Genomic DNA, 20,643 nt, shown 5'->3' with positions numbered 1-20,643 from the left:
TGCATTCGCCCTGTGCTGCTCATCAGCATTCCTAGAGCGGTGGCCGGGGACTGTTGGACCTATACTGCCTGGTCATTGAGCATACTTCCTTTGACTGTTTCAGATCATGGCGGAGGTTTTCCAAGCTTTCGTCCTCTTTGTGGCTGTCGTTGTGGCACAGAACAACTGCTCTAAGGTCCCAATTTACGTCGATTTCCACGTTAGAGCTGTCGACGGCGGGGTCAACGAGCAATATGGATTGTTTACTGGGGCTGGCTTCCCCGTATCACAGAACATGTCGCACTGGCCGTCATTATCGAACAACGAAACCACCGTGGCCAGCCTCGATTACTGCACAAACAGTCCTTTTGAAGACTGTCTGAACCATGCCCACGGATTCTATTCACCGGACTTGTCACAAAAGTCAGTACCATTGTCATAACTGTACTCGTTTGGATGCTGACTGTGGACTCGCAGCTATTCCTCAGGGTCATCATACCAGCCCCTCGATAGTTATGGCTCAATTCCCGCCAGTATCATCCAGACGGCATTGGATACGTTCAACCTTTTCACCCACTACTACGACCCTTCTCCACCCAATATCACTCGAATCCCAAACTTCCCCCTGACGGTCCTGTCGAATTACTCAGCCAGCACGACTCCTTGGTTTGGTCCGGCAGGACTGCTCGGCCTCGGACCAAAAAGCACGTTGCTGGAGCATCTGTACAATCTCGAGTTGATCTCTTCACGGTCATTCGGCCTGTACATGGGCACCGGCTACGAACAAGCGAACGGCGCCGTCAACGGCTCCCTGACTCTGGGCGGCTATGATTCGGGTCGCTTTGAAGGCGACGTGTATAATTTCACCATCAGGCCCGCTCAGCCTGACGCCCAGCACAGTCCCTTCGTGGTCTCTGTCGAACAGATGACGCTGACCGCCTCCGATGGGACCGAGACAGATCTCCTCACGGAGGGCTTCGATGCTCATATCATCACGTCGCAATACCAACTCAATCTCCCCAGCGATGTCCTGCAGAAATTTTCTCAGCAAACTGGCGCCACGCCTTCACACGATAACCTTGAAGTCTTCCGGCTACCAGACGATTTTGATTCAACGCTGACTATTACCCTCGAGTCCGGATTGAGTGTCACGTACGACTCTGACTGGCTGAAGAACGTATCCAACAACTCCCCCATCTCTACAGGCACGGTCTCAGGTAAATCGACAAACAAGACAGTCAACTTTTTCGGGACCGCATTCCTCTCGCAACTATACTTCATGGCCAACTACGACTCCTCCCCACCCACGTTTCACCTCGCAAATGCCTTGCCACATGCGCCCTATGTCTTCACTCAAACCCTGTGTCCTAACACCATCCCAACGCCTGCCCCGAAATCTAGTCTAACTGGTTTCGGCACCTCTGGTCTGACGGGGGCGATCTTAGGTGGTGCGATCGGAGGTATTGGGCTCTCATTTGCCGTTTATTGGCTGCTCAGAAAATGGATGCAACGAAGGGTGTGGCGCCAGCAGGCGGAACAAGCCATGAAAGGCAAAGGCACTGACAGTGAGTCGACGATCACCGTGACCGCGGGCAAAGGGAAAGGGTCGCCCTCTTCCTTCTCCAGCCACGATGAAGAGGCACAGAGAGAGGACGGCAGTGAAATGGCAACGTTCGCGTTTGACTTTAACTCGCAACAACACCAAGCGTACCATAATTTCCTCCAGAGTGCAACACAACTGCATCGGCCACAGCAACAATCGCAGCAGAGTTACCCACCCGCAAACAGAGAGATGCAGAGCGCTGCAGCTGCTCACGATCCCGTCTCCCCGATGTCCCACCACTCCGTGCCGATCACCCAATACGCCCGCTCTTTCACCCAGGATTCATACTCCAACTCCCCACTCACGCCTGCGACGGGCGTCCCCTTGCTATTCTCGCAGCAGCAGCAGCAGCAGACCGGACACTCAGAGGCGGCACCGTCAAGCTCATACTTTCCATCCTCGACGTTCGCGCCACTGGCGTTGACCCCCACAAACATCTCGCTCGAGGACCCGACGTCCACTTACCCTTTTGGCGCCGGCCAGAGTCGCAGCGAGGACGACAACTCGTTCCGGCAACGACAGGCCAAGCTGCGCGGAGGAGACCTGCTGAATGTGCAAACCGAGTTCGCGCCGCCCCCAAAAAAGACCACCTCGTCCAAGGACAGCAGAGTGGCCAAAAAAGCTGGGGGCAAGGAAGGCGGGAAGAAGGAGAGCATGTTGAAGAAGGTGTTTCCTCCGCCGTCGTGATGACTTTGGAGGTGATGAGCACAGGTGACTCCCGGCAGCCAAGCAAGAAAGCAAAGAACAGGCTGGTGTGGGAGGCAAATTTCCGGGACGCCAGCCTTGGGCCTTGGGCTTTTACGACAGAAACGGGCATGCATGAGGGGAGGCGCGGCGTTTTTCGGAGTCCATTCCAGCATAAGCATATTATGTTCATGGATCAGGCTGGCCTGGCCTGGCCTAGCTTGGTCTCGCCTGGCTGGGGTTGCGCTAGGTTTGGGGATTGGTATTTTCGGGTCTATCTCACGATGAAGGATTATCACGGTCATGGTCACGAAATCTTCTCACCCCGAGTCAGGGGGAAAATCAGCGCTCGCTTTGCTTTCTACCTTCATTGGAACAGATATATATCTACATATATATGGATGAGTGTGTGCGTGTGTGTGTGTGTATGTGTGTGTGTGTTATATACACCATTCAACCAATTCTAAAAACTTGTTCTTTCCTCAACCACAAAAAGGAGCAAAGGAAAAATCACGTCGTCTTTCTTGTTGACTTCCCCCCTACTCAGACCCCTCTCTGTTCCCCTAATCTATTCTTATCAATGCAAGAAAGACATTGTCTCCCTTCCGTTTCACTCACTCATGCACTCAGTTTAGTCGGTCGGTCGGTTGGCCGGCCGATGGGGGTATTCCCTATTCCACTATTATCTATCGCTGTCTCCGCAACGGGTGGCGGGCGGAAATAGAAGACTGATCATCAATCGTGGGAGGATCTTTCCCTGTTGATTGATAGCACCTACCCTACCCTGCACTGCACTACACCACACCGCACCACACCACACACATTCGTGTTACTATCTTTGTTATCTCTGGATCCAGGAGTGCAAGATTACATACATACACACATACATACATACATACATACATACATACATACATACATACATACATACATACATACATACATACATACATACATTCCGCAAAGCAGTGAAAGAATGAGACGTCTGCGACATACTCCATGCCATCTCGGAGATTCTCGCCACGGCCTTTGCCAACTGTCCAGCCGGCGTCCAAGAGGACTTTGCTCTTCGTGGTACAGGAGCTGGTGAAAGAAGATATGGGAGCGGAGCGCGAGTCGGCACGTGGTACAGGAGCTGGTTAAAGAAGATATGGGAGCGGAGCGCGAGTCGGCACGTCAAATCCTCCGCGAGAGCGCAGAACAGAACCAAAGTTGGGGCTATCTATCCTGCACGAGCGCGAGTACGTTCACTCGCACATTGATCTCCACTACTCTATCTATGCTTGGACAGATGAGTAGGGTTGAGCGTTACTGGAGTGACTTGCGTCCGGCCAAGGCAAAGTCAAAGCACGATGAATTAGAGCAGCTCTTGGTAAATTCCACTCCAAAAGATAGTCACATACGTCCCAGAGCATCTGAATCGAGACATGTCCGGCACCATTGTATGAGGATTTTATCCTATCACCGGCGCGGTGAGGTCAAAGGGACGCAGAAAGGGTCAAGCCTTGGAATGAAGACATGATTCAGTGGTTCGTGTATGAGCTTATATTCCTTTCTCTCCGAGGATTTACTGTTGTTCTGTTGCGAACCACTGTGTCTCGGTATTCATCGAGTGCGTCGGAGAGTGTTCGCAGTTGCTTATCAGCACCATTGTCAAGAATATTTTTGATCGCTCGAGAAAGTGCTCGTATCCCCTTTTCGTCGTCCAACAGATGTTTTGACAGCCCTTCGACGTGAAAGCTATGTTGTCCACCGTCATTCGGTGCTCCCAGCCAATGTACATTAATTCGGGCAAGTTCGTGATCCATTGATATAGAGAAATACTGTGGTTCTTCGTAATCGAATTTGTCTATACCAAAACTGCGCCGAATAAGGTCCATATTGCCGTTTAAGGCGATAGCACCAGCACCAGCAGCCTGATTTGCTGCGATATAATGGGTTCCATTTTTGGCCTGTGACTTGAATTCGACTTGTAGAAAAGGAAACCGAATCTTCTGGTCCGGAAGAGCGTAGCTTCGGCCGAAATGATCGTCGAGGAGAAGATCAATTGTTCCAAGTTGGTTACGAGTGAAGGCCGTTTTGGAATATCCAAAGACGAGGTTAGGTTTAGGTTTTGGCAGAGGAAGCGGGTCAGTCAGGATAGAGGCATCGAGTGGTATAGGGACAGGGTTGAACCACCGCTGATCAGTGTTCATTTCCAACCTCTGGTCGGGGATCTCAGTCATGGCCGGAATGATATGTGGGGCAAGTTGTTTGATGATTTTATCCTCGGCCTCATTCTGAAGCTTACGAGCATTTTCTTTCACCTTTTGGACTATTGCATCATCCATTTCGGGTGACAGTCGTTGGCGTGAAATAATTCGGTTGGCTCGAAGCATCAATTCAATTGGGGGACTCTGAGATTCAATGTAAATGTTACGATAACCCAAAAAGTCCCGATAATCCATGCCATGCACATTGGCGGTGGGTTTGTCGGACTTTCTTGACGTTGATGTGGTGGTTTCAATGCTGTTGACTGAAAACGGAAGGACGGGCGCGGCTTTGCATGCCATCTTGATCACTGGCTCAGACAGCCTAGGCCGATGCTCTGTCGAGACTCTGCGAGACCAGGAGGAGTCTTCCAACCAGCGTTGAATGGAATCTTCCTTCTCCGGAGATATGTTTCTAGACTCGGTGTATTGGGTTGGTCCGCGTCTCGGACGTTTCGCTTGGTGATTCGGGTCGTCTCCGTTATTTTCGTAACAACGCTTCTCAGCTGTACACTAGATATTAGTAGCATCACCAATTGGGGTCATGGACATGACTGACGGCTTTTGCGTAGTCTTGGTGACGCCTCGAATTGGATTTCCTGCTCCTCAGGGTATTGCTTCACTCCTTCCCTCCGCGGATTTGATGCGCGTGTTTGTCCTCCTTTCGCTGTTTGTTGTAACTTCGTGGATTGTGTTCCTTGTAATCGCGGGTTTTGGCGAGCAGACTTAGTGTGCTCCGTGGATGCGTGGGGCGGACGTTGGTTCGCTGTAAGATTGTCAGATGATCATACGATGATCGCTGCATGGAAGGAAAACCTAACTGCTCTCCAGTATTCTTCGACTCTTTCGCCGGCCGTTTGCTATGTCTTCGGCCTCGCATTTCGCAGAATGGCGCCGTTTCCCTGTAGTCACTCAGTCAGATTGGATTCTGAATGAGAAGCGCAGCCCTCTCACGGCTTGAGCGACCAGGCGCGACCAGCTGCTGGTCAGGTCTGTTGTGGCCACTTCGTACCGCATCTGCGTCTGGCGTGGCAATACCCGTGGCCATATTGACTGGCAATGAATGACATGGGCCTGAGGCTACCGCGGCAATCGAACTCGAAGCGTGAGTAACCAAGAGCGCTGGCTGCTCTACCCGCTTAAGCAACGACACCAGCTTCTCGACGTTCAACCAGCACAGATGATCAACACGATCATCGCCTCGGTCCTTCTCAGCCCTCAATCCGCGGTCCCGGCCATATAGTAGCCTTTGCGTCTGGAACTGGCGGGACCCTAATGTGACAGTCGTGGCACGGCTCTTGAATGAGGGACGAGAACGAAACAACATCAACGGGAGGACGATGCCTGGTTTCTATAGATTGGCGCAAAGATGGAAGAAAGACAAAGGCGAGGATGAGGGTGATGTGAGGCATAGGCGCCTAGGTGAGAAGCTACTACGAGGGCTAGTAGCAGGAAGTAATGCTTGGCGGGGGAAGCAGCCAATCACTGGCGTGACACTACGGGTCGAGGGGTGTAGTCAACTGGTGTGTCCAACATGCCGATGTTGATCCCAGAAGAGGATTGTCATTATGATTGGGTCGGCGACTGGTCCTCCTGTCAATTGTAGTCCGTACTGTGTTATGAACCCGGAGGCTCGTTCGTGGTTCTAGGTATGCGTTCAGAAGTCCTGGGAGCATCCAGATTCGGTAAGCCCATGCCGGCTCCCTGGTGAGACGGAAGTCCGCGATAGGAATCTGTTGATTTCGTTTTTTATATCGTCACTCTTACCGTTTTAGTAACCTTCGTTTCTCCGTAAAATGACCCCACGGAAGCATGTTTCGTATCGGCGACCGAGGACGAGGGACGGCATCTGGCCCAGTTTCTTTTCGTGTTGGGAATGGCACGGAATGGACTGCGCTAGACTTGATTGGAATGGATCGAAATGGGTGGCTGTGTCCATTCAATGCTACCTGCTCACTTCGGGGACGGGTATGCTGCTATGCTGTTGAATTGGTAGATACGTGGGGAGGGTGGTAGACACGTTTAGATCAAATAGCCGAATGCTCGATCTTGCCGTCCACTTTGCCCGTTCCTGTTTCAATTCCAGCTCCCGCATCCGAGCCCGTGCTGTTTCCATCTTCGTCGGTCTGCATGGCATCGCCAGGTCCACGATCCTTGAATCCCCTGGTCTTGACGCGGGCGATGAACAGCTCGTCCAGGCGCTCGTAGCTCAGCCCCGCGGACTCGGGCTGGCACAACCACAGGTAGACGATGGAGAGGACTGACAAAGCCCCAAAGATGAAGGTCACCTTGGCGCCCAGGTTGGCCTTGTCCGGGTTGAACAGGTAGGGGAGCACGAATCCCCACATGGTCTGAAGGTCAAACGCCGCGCATTAGTAATTGCGATATAATTACATATTCACAGCACCGAGGAGCGAGGGGTGGTTGAGACTGACGAAGAGTGCGCTCTGCAACCCCACAGATATGGACGCCGTCTTGGCTCGCAGGCGAGCGGTGGGGATCTCGGTGAGGATAGTAAAGGCGGTGGCGCCGATGGTGGCGTTGTAGACGAAGGAGAAGAGCTGGAGGAGCGCGATTGTGCCTTTGATGGCCGGCGGCGTGCCGGAGACGGCGAGGCCTGGTATCAACACCCGGGTCATTTCGTCAGCGAAGTGTTTTTACAAGTCTCAAAAGTCCGGGATTCACATAGTGTCAAATGAGCATTCTTCCGGGCCAACGAGAGGCGGTTGGGATCGCAGCAATGAACAATTCACACGTACCGCCAGTGATTAAGAGAATCAGCGTCAGTATAATCATGCCCCAGAGCGTCAGGGGCCGGCGTCCGACTCGATCGATCAAGAACCACGAACAAACATTCCCGGCGCCCGACAGGACCTGTTGGACGATAAACAGATGAAAACTGGCCGCGGTGCTGTAGCCGGCGAGCTGCTGGTAGTAGGTCGTGTAGGATCCCACAAAGGCCACGCCCGAGAAGGTCTGGATGGTCAGGGGCATGGCGGCGATGACGGTGCGGCGCAGGTTGGAGCGGCGGAAGCACTCCGTGTACGTGGCGCCGGAGGTTTCCTCGACGGTCTTGGCCAGCACGCGTTTGATCTCGGCCATTTTGAGCGCGGCGTCTGCATCGGCCGGGTAGCCGATCCTCTTGAGCGCCTTGAGGGCCTGCTCGTCCTTGCCGTGGCTGACCAGCCACCAGGGCGACTCCGGCATGAACGGGAGCACGACAGCCGCCAGACCCATGAAGCCGTAGCCCGACACGAAGGCGATCCGATACGCCCAGCGGCTGGCCTGGTTGCCGGTGAAGTTGACCACCAGGGCAGACGAGAGGGCGCCGGTGATCAGCGAGATGGGCACGGCCGCCGTGAGCACCCCGCGCAGGGGCAAAGGCGTGATCTCTCCGATATATGCCATACACAGCGAGTTGGTGCCGCCCGTGGAAAACCCGCCCAAGAACCGTCCCGCAAAGAAGATGTCGTTCGTGGTCGCGATGAATTCCAGCGTGACGGCCGTGAGTCTGACGGCAAAGATAAACCCGAGCGCGAGCCTACGACCGACCTTGTCGCCGACCCAGGCCGCACTCAATGCGCCCATGACAGCGCTATCCCCATCGACGAATCAGCCGAGTTTCCTGCGTGAAAAGAGCCCATGATCTTACGCTGCCTGGGGAGCGCCATAGTAGGCCGACTGCCACTTGGCCGACAGGACATAGTTACCGTGGTAAGGGCTGCCAAAATCCTTGCGAAATTGAGGGATACCTAGCACTGACTGCCCGGCTGTCTTTGCGTAGTTGTTGGCCAGGATGCACCAGAGCAAGTAGAGGCACCAGACCACGGCCCAGATGTATTTGCGAAGGGATCGTGATATAGAAGACGAACCACTCTGACGAGGAGGTAAATCGTCAGCCGAGTGGATCTCGACGGTACAGACATTGCTGTTGAGGCCTGGCTTTGAAGAGGTGCTGGTCGCCATGGTGCCGTCGCCGTCTCAAGCAAGATCAGGTTCGTGGGAGGTGGAAAGACATGGCCTTTTTGAAGGTAGATATAAAGACGGAAATCATGTCGACCAATGCCTCTTCCGGGAAACTTTTGGGTGTTCAAGTATAAAGACGCTAACGATCATGTGTAAGGCCATTTGTCGAATGCAGCACGCAACCAAATAATAGATCTCTCTGTGTCAAAGGCGCGATACGAAATAGGCGACTTGAACCGACATGCGCTCGTTGTCTTGCCGGAATCGATCTCAAGGATGGATATTCTGGGGCCAATGGACCATCGGGCCACACCTCTTATTTGGAAGAAGTGTCTGATCCCGCCCCGGGTTGGTAGAAACAGACACAGGCCTCCAGGAAGGGGGGGGGGAAGACGGTCTGGTCGGGCCCAATACCTGCTGGCAACGGGTGATCCATCAGCCTAGACGCCCTCGTCGAGCTCGACTCGACTTCTCTGAACTCTCTCCTTTTAGCGAAAGTCTGAGTAATCGCATGCAGCCCAACAAGCCGACAGTTTGGGGGCCGTTTTCTTCGCGGTTGCACGGGCCACGGCACTACGGCGACCTCGCTAAGAATAAGAATGCTCGGCGCCGACCTCCGCATGGGCGTCGCACGCTATCAGCAAAAGACGGGAGCTGAAGATTGAGGCCTCAGAAGGTAACTACTTACTTATTGAAAGAGAGGGAGAGAGATACAAGAGGAGACTTGGGATGAAGGAGTGTTGTGCGGTAGGTATATTATTCAAAAGCATATAGAAGGGAACAGCCACAACAACCACTCCACCATCAAATCCACACCACCAATACAGCCAGAGACATAGACACCGACACCGACACAGGCACAGGCACAGATCCGGATCCAGATCCAGTAAAACGACTCCAGCATCCAATAACAATGTCCGGGTGATACCACAACTCCAGCGAAGAAGCCCATCCATCATTACCCACTCCCACTCCCGCTCCCTCCCTCTCCTTTGCCTTGCCTGGTCGAACCTATTGCAAAGCACGCCCGTCAACCCCATCACCCCCATCAACACCAGCCTCGCATGTGATACCATGAGTGGTCAAAGCCGTAAGCCCCCGCCGTTGATGTTCATCGTGGGCGACGTCAAGAACCCCTACCGGACCACCAAAGCCATCAAGTCGGCCAAGACGTCGCATATCTCATCGCGCTACCGGTACTGGAGCAAGGCAAACCACCAGGATCTCACCCTCGACTCGACCACCAAGGCCATATTGACCGGGACGACCTCATTGTCATCATCATCGTCGTCGTCGTCGTATCTCCAGAGATTGTCCGCTCCCACCACCACTGATTCCTCTCCAAAGACGCCACAGGTGAGCGGTGCTCTAACCACCGAAGACGACGGCGACGACGGCGACAATGACGACAATGACGACGAGAAGACGGAGCAGGATCGCAAGGATCCCCTCCAGATTCGCCAAAGGTACGGCTCTACGACAGAGGGAACAGACGATAGTGGCACTCTCGTTGCCATGTCATCATCAACGACAAGCTACTCAGTAGCAACATCGCAGAAACCACTCGTCGCCATCAAGCCCTGGGAGCGCGCCCTGCGGGCGTACGAGGAATGGGCCGCCTCGCCGTTGACGCTGCTGGGCACGCAGTTCTTCGACATCTTCACCCCGTCCACCGCGGTCAAGTACGACGCCGAAATCAAAGCGAACCTCTACTTTTACTTTTGGGTCATCAAGCCCTTTGCAACCCATCTGCTCCAGTCGTGGACATGGCTGGACAACCTGTCGCAGATCCAGGCGTCGCCCTGTCTAACCTATGCCGTGGCGACCTATGCTTCTGTGTTTCTCTCCGGCATGCTCAGAGGGTGAGCTCGACCCAGCCCCTTTGGTCTAATGTACAATGGCCACTGTGCAAGACTAATATCCATGGTGTCATGCTCGTAGGGGTCCGGGCGTCGTGCTGCCACCACCGACTGAAAGGGGTCAGAAGTCTCCGTGGCAGATACCGGCATGGTTGCGTCTCCATACGAGATGCCTGGCCGAGCTGAATGCCGTTCTGAGTGATCCCAGTCAAGTAGTCGACGATTCATGCTACCAAGCAATTCTGTTTCTGTACCGGCTATCAGTAAGTGAGAGAGACGGAATGCACGAGGCAAGCGGCGGAGTGGACATCATCTGACAACGAATTCTAGGTGTTGCTGGCAGACGGCGAAAGTGGTCGAATGCACCTCCAGGCGCTCAGACGCATGTCCCTGCTCCTCGACACCGATGAAGCTTCCCTCGAAACAGAACTGGCCGTGTGAGCATTCTCCCGCCTTCGTCACTATAGAACATGTGGCTGACGGCACATCCCAGATCCAAAGTCAACATCATCGGCGCATTCCTCCACAGCCGCTCCATCGTGGTGGTTCGCAAGGCGCCCCGAAAGAATCAAGGGCCCCGACAAGAGGTGATTGAGGTGGATAGGAAATTCTGGAGATCGGACAGAGAGTGGTATTCCCACCGAGCACATCTCGCCGGGCGCCTGCTGGCCTGGCGACCCGAGAGCCCCAGTGCCAGCCTGCTGCCGGAGAGTGCGAGCGCGATTGCGCGCATGGACCGCGGCAGCGCGAGGTTTCTCGGCGAGCCCGAGCACCTCGAGATGCAGCGGTGCTATCAGATTGCGCTGTTCTTCTGGATGTACCTGAACTGCATCAGCTTCAACACCGCCGCGCTCATCGTTCGCTCGAACCTGCTCGAACTGCAGTACCGCCTCTCCAACATGGATCTCCTGACCATGAGTTCCATCTACCACACCACGCTCTTCAACATCTTCTTGGCGGGCACGACCGCATCTCAGAACCAACCCGAAAGGTCATGGTTTGTGCAGCACATTGTCTGGCTCTACCCGGACGTCCAGCACCTCGACACCGTCTGGCAGCTGCTGGCCGAGTTCTTCGACCCCCTGGCGATAAACTTCAGGTTCATCCAGGAGACGTGGGAAGACGTGGTGGCGGCAAGGGGAACGGGACCCAGATCCGGCTGCACCACAGGCTGGCAGTTGGTCAAGCCCATCAAGCATTTCCGGCCGACCTCCTACTCCCCGGATCTGACCAGGCCGCTCCCGGTCGTGGAGCTCGAGGATACAGAGGAGGTTGCGCTCGAGACGAGCATCCACAGATCGCCCGGTCGCGTGTCGGTGGCTTCTTGAAAGGGGACTGGCCCGGTCTCGCCGTGGAAACGGCATTTCTGATGGAGGAAAGGAACGTGAGATGTGGAGCAACTTTTTCCCCGTGCCTGGGTGAATGTTGTAGGTCGAGAAGTGCCTCTGATCGAACTCCCTGCGCGCGTCATGTTACCTCCGGGCCCCGATCTTTCAGCAGCCGGATAGCCTCCATGTTTTTGGACTCGATGGCAATGTCCAGCGGCGTCCGACCATCAATGTCTCTGATTTCCGTATCGACATCACCACGTTCGAGCAATGACAGCAGGCAATTGTGCGCGGCGCCGGAAGTAGCGAAATGTAGCGCCGTTCGTCCACACTCGTCTCTCAGATTCAGATCGACATCGCCTCGACTGAGTAAGAGCCGCAAATTCTCTGTATACCCCTTCATTATTGCGTACATCAGAATTGTTGTGCCGTGGGGGTCGGGTGCGTTGAAGTCGAACTCCCTCGATCCAAGGATAGGAGCGGCCTCTTCCTTGGATAAGGACATAGCCGCCCAATGTAGCTTGGTTGGCCTACTTCCATCTTGCGAGTTCAGGTCCAGAGCGCCACGATCCAGCAACATGTCCGCTATCCCATGGTGTCCATGGTACATTGCATGCTTGAGAGCTGTCCAGCCTTGCTCATCTTCAGAGTTGACCTCGATATCTCCGCACGCGAGCAGTAACTTGGTCATTTCCTCATCCCCGTACATAGCAGCGATGCTCAACGCTGTCAACCCAGAGTCATTTTTAGTGTTGACCCCAAGATCTGTCCGTTCTAGAAATCTCTTGACAGCATGGGTCTGTTGCCTGGTGATGGCTTTCATCAGAAGCGTATTTCCATCGTAATATCTTTCATCAACACTCAGGCCACTCTCGACCAACATGGAGAATGCAGTTTCATTACCAAGGTATTTTTCCCAGAGCCGCGCGGTGCGGGTGCGACCCACGTCTTGCAGATACTTGTTTTCTCGGCACATCGACAGTAGTCCTCCAACTGGTTGGACCACATCTGACTTCGCGATTCTTGAGGTTGTCTCACGAACAAGAGCTTCATGTTCATTTGCCAGAGCCCATTCCAAAACTTTTTCTTCTTCTCCCTCTGCTTCAGCTGAAGGGACGGCACCCCAGGGAAGCTTCACAATCTTGACACTGTTCAATAACAGACGAAGCCACAGTTTGTAAGTGGCCTGCCTTCCTGTTTCGAACTTTCGAGTGTGAAATAACCAAAATGTCTTCGCGTAAGGCAAAAATGGATAATCTTGTTGCCGCTGTTCCTGCGGCGCCATCTCTCTGATACGAGCTTTTACGTCGAAGTCTCTCACTGCATTTCTTTTCAAGAGCTTCAATGCCAATTTGCTGCCAGCGGCTTGCGGAAGTGTTCTCTCAATAATAGAGGCTGTTATATCTTGTGGCTGTAAAATTGCGCGATTGCTCATCTTAACAAGCGTGCTGTTGAAGACGTTATAGTTCAGGTAAGTGACGCAAATTTCACCTATACTCAGATCTGCCTCTGGCCCTTCCACGTGGAAATGGCGGGTCGATGCATCTTGCGGATCAGACAAAAGATATTGTTTAACGCTGTGGTGGGTGAAGCGGACTGCAGAGTCCTCTTCATCAATGAGCAACAGACTTCCGCATCCGTTAACCGCAATACAAATGTCATTGATTAGCCTTCGTGGACTCCACTCGGTATCCCCTGGTACAACACCCATCGCCTCGCGGAGTTCATACAAGGTTAAGGGCCGGTGGGCCGCAGCGACAATCGCAAAGATCTTCTTGCAAGTGGCAATATTTGTCGTCTTTTTCTCCGCCAGCTTCCGGAGGACACGAGCGAAAGTTTCGGGCAGATCCCTTGGCAAAGATTCGAGCGCATTGAGGATGTCTTCATCAGTGAGCTCAGCGCATATTGAGTCAAGCTGAAACACAACCCAGAGAAACCTAACGATAATCAGCATCTTTCCTTGCCGTAGACGTAAACACTAACATCCCGTGGCTTCCTTCCAAGAGAGCCTGCCTGATGGTCAAGATTATGTCTGGGTCTCCCAAGCACAGGCTGCCTTTCTCCAAGCGATCTTCTAAAGCACTGTCGATGTATTGAGCGATTTCGGGGTTGTGCATCGGCAATGGCAAATGATGTCGAGGCTGTAGAGCAGTCCGATATTTTGTATGTATGTCGAGACGACTCGAGCAAAAGACGTGGAAGCGGTGATTTGACTTGAGAAACCTATCGAGGCAATCAAAGAGTCTATCTAGCTCAGTCTCGTTGCATTCATCGAGGCCATCGACAATGACGAAAATTTGTTCATTTTGAGGAAGCAGCCCGAGAAGGTGAGCAACGATCTCATCAGTGCCGAGGAGACCTGGCTTGGTCGTATCGATGCTGCCAAACACATCTGGGTTCAGTGAACTCAAGAGCTGCCTTGCGAGGCTACCGATAATGGTCTTGGCCTTTAGCGATTCTGCGTCGTCGTGGCTGCAAAACAGATAGCAGACAAGAGCATCTGGGAACTTGATGCTAAGTTCCTGCACCACACTGGCTGTGAGTACCGTCTTCCCGGACCCGAGTATTCCAGTCACCCACAATACGCTCGACACAGTAGATTGTAGCCAATCCCTATAGGCAGCTTGGTCGAAGAGGCGGGAGCTTTCACCCACCTTCCGCGCTCGCTTCCACGCGGCTTCGTGATCGTAAGTAGAGCAGGAATTGAGAAGCTGAAATTTCGCCTGATGGGCTCTGAATACCCTGGCTTGCTCGGTCTTCTTTGACGCCTTTGACAACAACCACGCTCGAAAACTGGAGGCTTCCCTTTTGTCCAGAGTCAGCTCCTGTTGAAATGCTAGCGAAGCCTCTTCGCGTATAGTCTCTGCGGTGGTAGAAAGATCGAGCTCGAGAGGGCCGAATTCGGAGTTGAAGGGGTTGAGAATCGCGGCTGATATTTGGGCCATTGTGCCTTTCCTGATGAAGAGAACTGCCTTATTGCAGACTTGGACAACTGTACGAAAATAGTCAAAGAGAGCGTCCTGTAGCCTGGAAGACTTGGGATACATGGCACCATATTGCTCATAGCGGGGAGAAAAGCGTCCGATGCGCATAAACAAGGCTGACAGGTTGTCGAAATAGGATCCAAATTGTACGGTGGTCTGCAGGGTCATCCGCAACACGCCCCAGATAGAAGTCGCAATAGTGGATTGGGTGCCGCCTATTATGACATCGACCGCGCTGGAGAACTGCTGTACGGCTCCCAAAATGGAAGTCAGGCGAGGGCCATAGCAGCGACGCTTCATGGAACGGCCATTGTGCCGGTCAATCTCGGCTGTGAGCTTCATGACATCGGAAACTGCGGGAGGTCGTCCCTCGCGCCAAGTTCGAAACAATTTCTTGTCGTCATCATTGAGGATGGCTTCGAATTCTGAGAGCGCCTGAGCCAGCCTGATATTGGGTTTCAAAGGGCCAGCAGCTTGTACAACGAGTGCCATATTTCATATGATAGGAAGCTTGCAGATTGATCAATGTGAACGCGGTCGGGACAAGAAAAACGGCACAGGTTCATCAAGGAGGATGTTGGACAAGTCGGCAACGAGACGTGTAGAGGAAGCCGGCCATGGCGAAGTTATTACGCCCAACCCGACTCTGTCTGCTTCTCGTACGGTCTGCCGCGTCACGTGGGGCGACTAGGCGTCGACTCGTGACACAGAGCAAAGGCAGGGATCTCATTCGGTTGGAGGCATTGTGCATCATTTGGCGCCCCAAATGTGCAAGAAGTGGCGTAGACGTGGTGTGGACGGAGAAGCGATGTGGTTGGCGGTGCCGTTGAGAAAAGGAAAGGGATGGTCACGTGCAGAGTTGTGGTCGGAGTCGGAGTCACGTGAGTGGACACAGCAAGACGCTAGTCCATATATGGCTAATGATGTCTTGGCAGCCCTCCCCTCCCTGAAAGCAACCACCAACCAACCGATTCGTTTCTATCAGTGCAACCAGCTGCAACTTGGAACGCCACCAACAACGCCGACAGACAAATGCGACCTCAGCCTGGACATCTCCAAACATGATCAGGGACTATGTGACATCTGCGGGCGACTTAGGACGGTCCCGCACCACCGAACAGCCACCACGTCTGTACGTCCGCGATCGGATTGGGGCTTACTGTTGACATGCAGCACAGGTGTGACAGGGTTTGATTTCCATCCAGGGTCTTGCTCCGTCCTCGTATTTCCTTTGCCGGGTTGCCGGCGACCAGGGTCCTTGATAGGCTCCACGGCTGCATCTTCTTTCACAAACAGGCTGAGGCTTTGCGGGAGGCTCTGCCCTGGCCCTGGGGCAAAAGAGAGCCATTGGGATGCTGCATGAGGCTCTGCCCAGCATTCCTGACAAGCCTCCGGCTGATGGGAGTCCGGTAAGGGGGCTGAAAAGACATGGTATACTCGTGCACCCGACCTTGATCCAACAAAGCCTGCCTTCTTTATTGCCGCAACACCACTCTGGGCTCGAAGTTTGAAGCCAGGCCAAACTCTGCAACCTTGACCGGCCACGCTCCTTTTACAGAACAGAACTTGTGTTGGGGGAGGTTCCAATAGGGAAACGCCATGCGAACCCTCTCTCCAAGCGGTTGTCCGCTGCTGACAACGAAGCCCCCGTTCACACCCTCCAGGCCCAGGGACCCGGTCCATCGTCCCCGACAGAATAACAAAACATGATTCCGACAGAAAAACGGAAAGATCTCACACCTACACCGCATCATGTTCCTGAGTTCCCATATTGCCATTGATACATTCACCAATAAACCCTGATCCCCTTTCGACCAAGTATAAAAACACGAAATAGATCTGTCCAAAGCACAACGTGTGATCCTAGAAACACTCCCCAACATGCTTGGCCGAGGAAAGTGACTGACTTCTAGACTAATCCAAGCCGCCGCAGAATCTCCCGTGTCTGGAGCGATCCACTCCATTCATTCATGTTATGGATGCACCCCCCAGTCATCCCAGCCACGTTCGCAGCCAACAACCGGCCAGACACGGTCTTAGAAGGCTTGCCCCCAGGATCATTTCCCTAGTAACGTATGAGCATCCCGGACCCGCGACTCAATATACACGAATGGCAAAGTGAGAGTGACAGGGGACATTTTGTACGGTGTTGCAGCCAGCCCACCACCCTTGACGAGGCCTGCGTCAGCTCGGCTCACTCGCATTCCCATTGCCAATCTCTCTCGTTTCTCTTTTAACAGACGTGTTTCTGTGCAAATGTGGGCTGCCAGATCGTTGCCGGAAGATGGAACAGTACCGATACTCTATCCATCCCAGCACTTTAGCGCGTATATGTCTTTTCCTCAAGGTCATGTGAATATCTCAGTCCATCTCACCGGGGATGTCAAGACTGCGCCTTCCTACAGTATAGACGTCGCGATATGCATCGTCACCAGCGAACTATGAGAATGCCGCCAACGTCACTGATCCGGGCAGCGTCTCTGCGAAGCCGAAGGAGTCTTTGATACCACTTTTCTCGTAAGTATTCTCCGTGGCACGACATGGGCCGAGCTCGGCCTTTGTCTTTTGGCGACACCATCACTCCTTGCCATCCCTCTTTCTCCTATCCTCCACTCCTTCATACTTCCCCCCTGCTACTTCGATTCTCTCCGCGAGCCATTTCAATCCATTCCATTCCATAATAAAGACTGACTAGGATACACACTCCACGGCTTCTCTCGCTCCAACATCCTCCAAAGCCCGGGCGATACATGTCCTAGGGCGACCTCTTCCTCCTTCCCAAAGACGCACACACACAAGCACAGCCCAAGGTCCAACGGCGTCACAGCCTCACGCTGTCCCAAGATGACAGACGGGCCTTTGTTCTGTTTCGACTCATCAAACACACGAGTTCATTACAAGATTGAACACTTTGGCCTAGAAGGGAAGGGAGAAACGATGAGGGTGGATGAGGAGGCAGTTGAGACATCCCTCTGCAAGAGCAGACGTGCAAGGTAGCCAGCAAAAATGGAAAAGGGCGTGAGGAAAAAAACAATGGGACGGTGAAGAAGAGTTTCCCCTCGTCACTCCTCCTCCTCCTCCTCCTTCCCTTCTACTTCTTCTTCTGCCCCTTTTCGTGGGCTATTTCTCATCATCTACCCCTTCCCATCTCCTCGAGGGGAAGATACGATGGAGTGTCGAAAACAAAGAGAGAGGAGAGAAAGAGAGAGAGAGAGAGAGAGGCAGAATGGGCTACGCACTCATGCATGCCACGATGAGTAGGCTGGGGGCTTGCCTTGCATATCTGTAAAAAGAAGGAATATACGCCCTAGACAGAACGGGTCATTGGACACGATATCAAGGAGAGACTAGCAAGTATGCAGTCAATAAATCGTAAACACCGCTTCATAACCATTGAGATTGCTAAGACAATATGCGAAACATTAAGTACTTCGATAAAGCACAGCCCAGGCAACGCTCAATCCGTGTACCTGAGCAATCTCTCTGAGAGATCAGGGTGCTGGTAAGACATGACATGACTAGACAAGACATGAATGGAAGTAAATAGCAGTAGAGCAGCAGTGTGCAAGTATCGAAAGGATAGAAAGCTGGCAGACCAATCCAAGAGGACAAGGTAGAACGCAAGTCCAGACCAAAGTGGCCTCCACTGTATCCTGGGAAATCCGCCTTCATCTGCCCTCCTGGCGGTCGATAGCAGTAAATGACAAAGAAATAGTCGGCCGTTGAACAAGTCGTAAGGTCGTAAACTGAGAGGCTAAACAGCCACCTCTAGACAAATTTGAGTCCAGTGTCGACCCAGAACGACGAGACTGGGTAGGTTTTTGCGATTGGAGCAGCTTATGAGCTGTGTTGTTTTTCGACCAGGTGATTCGTCCTCCTCTTTCTAGGCGTGGCACCAGACAATGAGACTCATTAGCAGTCCCGCTGCAGCGACCAGAATGTCCGAGTGTCCGTCAACACTTTGTATCCATGTCCACTTCTCCTATTCGTTTTGATATTCGCATGTTCACAGATGTCCCCTTTGTGATCAGCACACAGCATTGGTAGAGTATGTGATTTTCCTCTAGCTAAACATTTCGCCGTGGCTGCCTTGTTCCCAAGCTTGAAGGTCCCCGTGGTCCACTCGGGTTGGGTCATATGCGATGTGGATGACCATTGAGCGTTTCTTGTGTCCTGCAGTTGTCGACGCCGACAAATAAGATTCTGAGTAGACAGTACGTGTTGAGACCATAGGGATGGACTTACTTGGACTCGGGTGCAAGTTATGTTGCTGGAACCTCGTAGAGTTGAAGTCTCGTCTAAAAGACGCGTTGATTGCGTGCAACGCCAAGTGTGGTTCAACTCCAAAGGCCAGGAGGCCCACAATGATGCTAAGATGCCCGGCCAGCTTGCAGGTCGGTTGACCGTCCTGCTGTGCCTTACAGACGTCCGGGAGCAGTTGTTCAAACCAAGAATCTGGTCCTGGGAGGTGCAGTTGATAGCCAGCCCTGGCATGGCCAAGGATTGCCAGGTCAGAGGTACCGTACTGGCCAAAGGAGAGCCGCCGCCATACGGCAGAGCCGAGGGCCTCAGTGGTGCAGTCTATTGGCGCATGTATGTAACCGTGACGCTCTGGATCCCAGATCAGAGTGCTGGACATGTGCAATATACACCGCCCAGCTTCTTCGACCGTTGCTAGACGCAGGGGCGACTCTCCCCTAAAAAGCTGTCCGGGATCCCAAATATACCAGCCAGAGACATCTTCACTTCTGAAGTAACCTGACGCGGATGGACGCCAATAGAAATCTGGACCATGGACAGACGGCGCTTGATGGGAAGCTTCTTCATATCGGACATTCTGGATGCACAGGAGGAAAGGTTTGGCGAACGGAGATTGAGGATATTGATTCTGTAATTCTGCAGGTGTAGAGGTGTGAATGCGACTGTTCATGATTGTCGATCAAAGCACGAAGAGGGGAGAACGAGGATATAGAGAGGAACAAGAATCGGGAACACGACTTGAAAGATACTTGTGAGGTGAGTGAGACAATGTGAAGAGTAGTCACAGAGAAACGTAAATGATAGTCCTTGGGACAAATAGATACAACCGCCAACATGCCGAAATGGATGGGCACCTAGCACATGCAGGAAGGAAGTTGAACTTACCACTTGGGCAGTAGCTGCCGAATCAGCATCCCGTTGCCGGCCGCAATGGCAGTCTTAGCGCCGAGAATGGCGTCAAAACGAGAGGATGCTGGAGCCCCATACCTAGCCGGTGCAACGCTTGGGCGACACTGATGACGCCGCCGGCCAATGGCACGCTCCGTGGTAGGAATTTGGATTCCCCCATCCCATCAAGATTGGGTTCAATAGCAGCCAGCAAAGTGGTCAAGGTTCGCAGACGAGGCCGCTGACTCCCCGAACTGAGAATGAGGGTTGCGGCATCATTCTCGACGTGGTACGTGAAGCGGAAACGGTCAATCAGAGGAAAGAACTTAATAGTCTGGAAACAAGCAGGGGTCGTGTGGCGCATGGGGGGCTTCCCGCTCCTCTAGCCGTCCAACAGAGGCAGGACGTGCAGGTTGGGGTACAGTCCCCGACAATGGCGAGAATGGGAGAGAAAAGCAGTGTCCCGCTCACAATCGGACAACCATTGATCCGATGCGGCTCTGCGGCAGGAACCGGCTGTGTCTTGGGGGGTGTGAGTTTCGTACCCGCGCTTGTTCCCGGGCGAGCGGTGTTTGCTCGCCCCTTCGGCAAGTTCTTTCCTATCTCTGAGGATTAGTAACTCCGTTCATAAATCGGTTAGGCGAGCCAATAGGGAGGAAAGACACTTGCACAAAGCCTTCGACAGGGGACGGGTGGTCTCGTGAGTGTTTGGGATGAATGATCCAAATCATCCAACGTAGAGTTGACCGAGACGAGAGGAGGCGATGTTATTTTTGAGAATGGACGTGGTCGTCTTTATATGCAGGCGTTGCAGCCGACTTTGCTGTGCTCAACTGGCCATCT

At 53.3% G+C, this 20,643-nt stretch overlaps 6 protein-coding genes across 6 annotated transcripts; 2 read left to right on the top strand and 4 right to left on the bottom strand.

The window, feature by feature from the left end:
* Positions 1 to 106: 106 nt before the first annotated feature.
* Positions 107 to 2,269, top strand: AYL99_08493 (hypothetical protein; the record flags this gene model as incomplete). The annotated part of the gene is made up of 2 exons (XM_018840001.1): positions 107 to 402; positions 457 to 2,269. The coding sequence occupies 2 exons, from the start codon at positions 107 to 109 to the stop codon at positions 2,267 to 2,269; spliced, it is 2,109 nt and encodes a 702-aa protein (XP_018691122.1).
* Positions 2,270 to 3,789: 1,520 nt separating this feature from the next.
* Positions 3,790 to 5,563, bottom strand: AYL99_08492 (hypothetical protein; the record flags this gene model as incomplete). Its single annotated transcript, XM_018840000.1, has 4 exons — positions 3,790 to 5,021; positions 5,075 to 5,281; positions 5,337 to 5,417; positions 5,470 to 5,563. The coding sequence occupies 4 exons, from the start codon at positions 5,561 to 5,563 to the stop codon at positions 3,790 to 3,792; spliced, it is 1,614 nt and encodes a 537-aa protein (XP_018691121.1).
* A 979-nt stretch (positions 5,564 to 6,542) lies between these two features.
* AYL99_08491 (hypothetical protein) lies at positions 6,543 to 8,481 on the bottom strand (the record flags this gene model as incomplete). Its single annotated transcript, XM_018839999.1, has 4 exons — positions 6,543 to 6,866; positions 6,951 to 7,132; positions 7,275 to 8,110; positions 8,168 to 8,481. The coding sequence occupies 4 exons, from the start codon at positions 8,479 to 8,481 to the stop codon at positions 6,543 to 6,545; spliced, it is 1,656 nt and encodes a 551-aa protein (XP_018691120.1).
* Positions 8,482 to 9,555: 1,074 nt separating this feature from the next.
* Positions 9,556 to 11,668, top strand: AYL99_08490 (hypothetical protein; the record flags this gene model as incomplete). The annotated part of the gene is made up of 4 exons (XM_018839998.1): positions 9,556 to 10,343; positions 10,423 to 10,603; positions 10,671 to 10,777; positions 10,834 to 11,668. 4 exons carry the CDS (start codon positions 9,556 to 9,558, stop codon positions 11,666 to 11,668), a joined length of 1,911 nt encoding a protein of 636 aa, XP_018691119.1.
* A 139-nt stretch (positions 11,669 to 11,807) lies between these two features.
* On the bottom strand, positions 11,808 to 15,144 carry AYL99_08489 (hypothetical protein; the record flags this gene model as incomplete). The annotated part of the gene is made up of 2 exons (XM_018839997.1): positions 11,808 to 13,605; positions 13,652 to 15,144. The coding sequence occupies 2 exons, from the start codon at positions 15,142 to 15,144 to the stop codon at positions 11,808 to 11,810; spliced, it is 3,291 nt and encodes a 1,096-aa protein (XP_018691118.1).
* A 3,571-nt stretch (positions 15,145 to 18,715) lies between these two features.
* Positions 18,716 to 19,582, bottom strand: AYL99_08488 (hypothetical protein; the record flags this gene model as incomplete). Its single annotated transcript, XM_018839996.1, has 1 exon — positions 18,716 to 19,582. The coding sequence occupies one exon, from the start codon at positions 19,580 to 19,582 to the stop codon at positions 18,716 to 18,718; it is 867 nt and encodes a 288-aa protein (XP_018691117.1).
* Positions 19,583 to 20,643: the final 1,061 nt, after the last annotated feature.

Source organism: Fonsecaea erecta, assembly GCF_001651985.1.
Source record: "Fonsecaea erecta strain CBS 125763 chromosome Unknown Scaff7, whole genome shotgun sequence".
NCBI lineage: Eukaryota > Fungi > Ascomycota > Eurotiomycetes > Chaetothyriales > Herpotrichiellaceae > Fonsecaea > Fonsecaea erecta.
The sequence above is the reverse complement of the archived record's forward strand: the minus strand, read 5'-3'. Positions and strand labels throughout refer to the sequence as shown.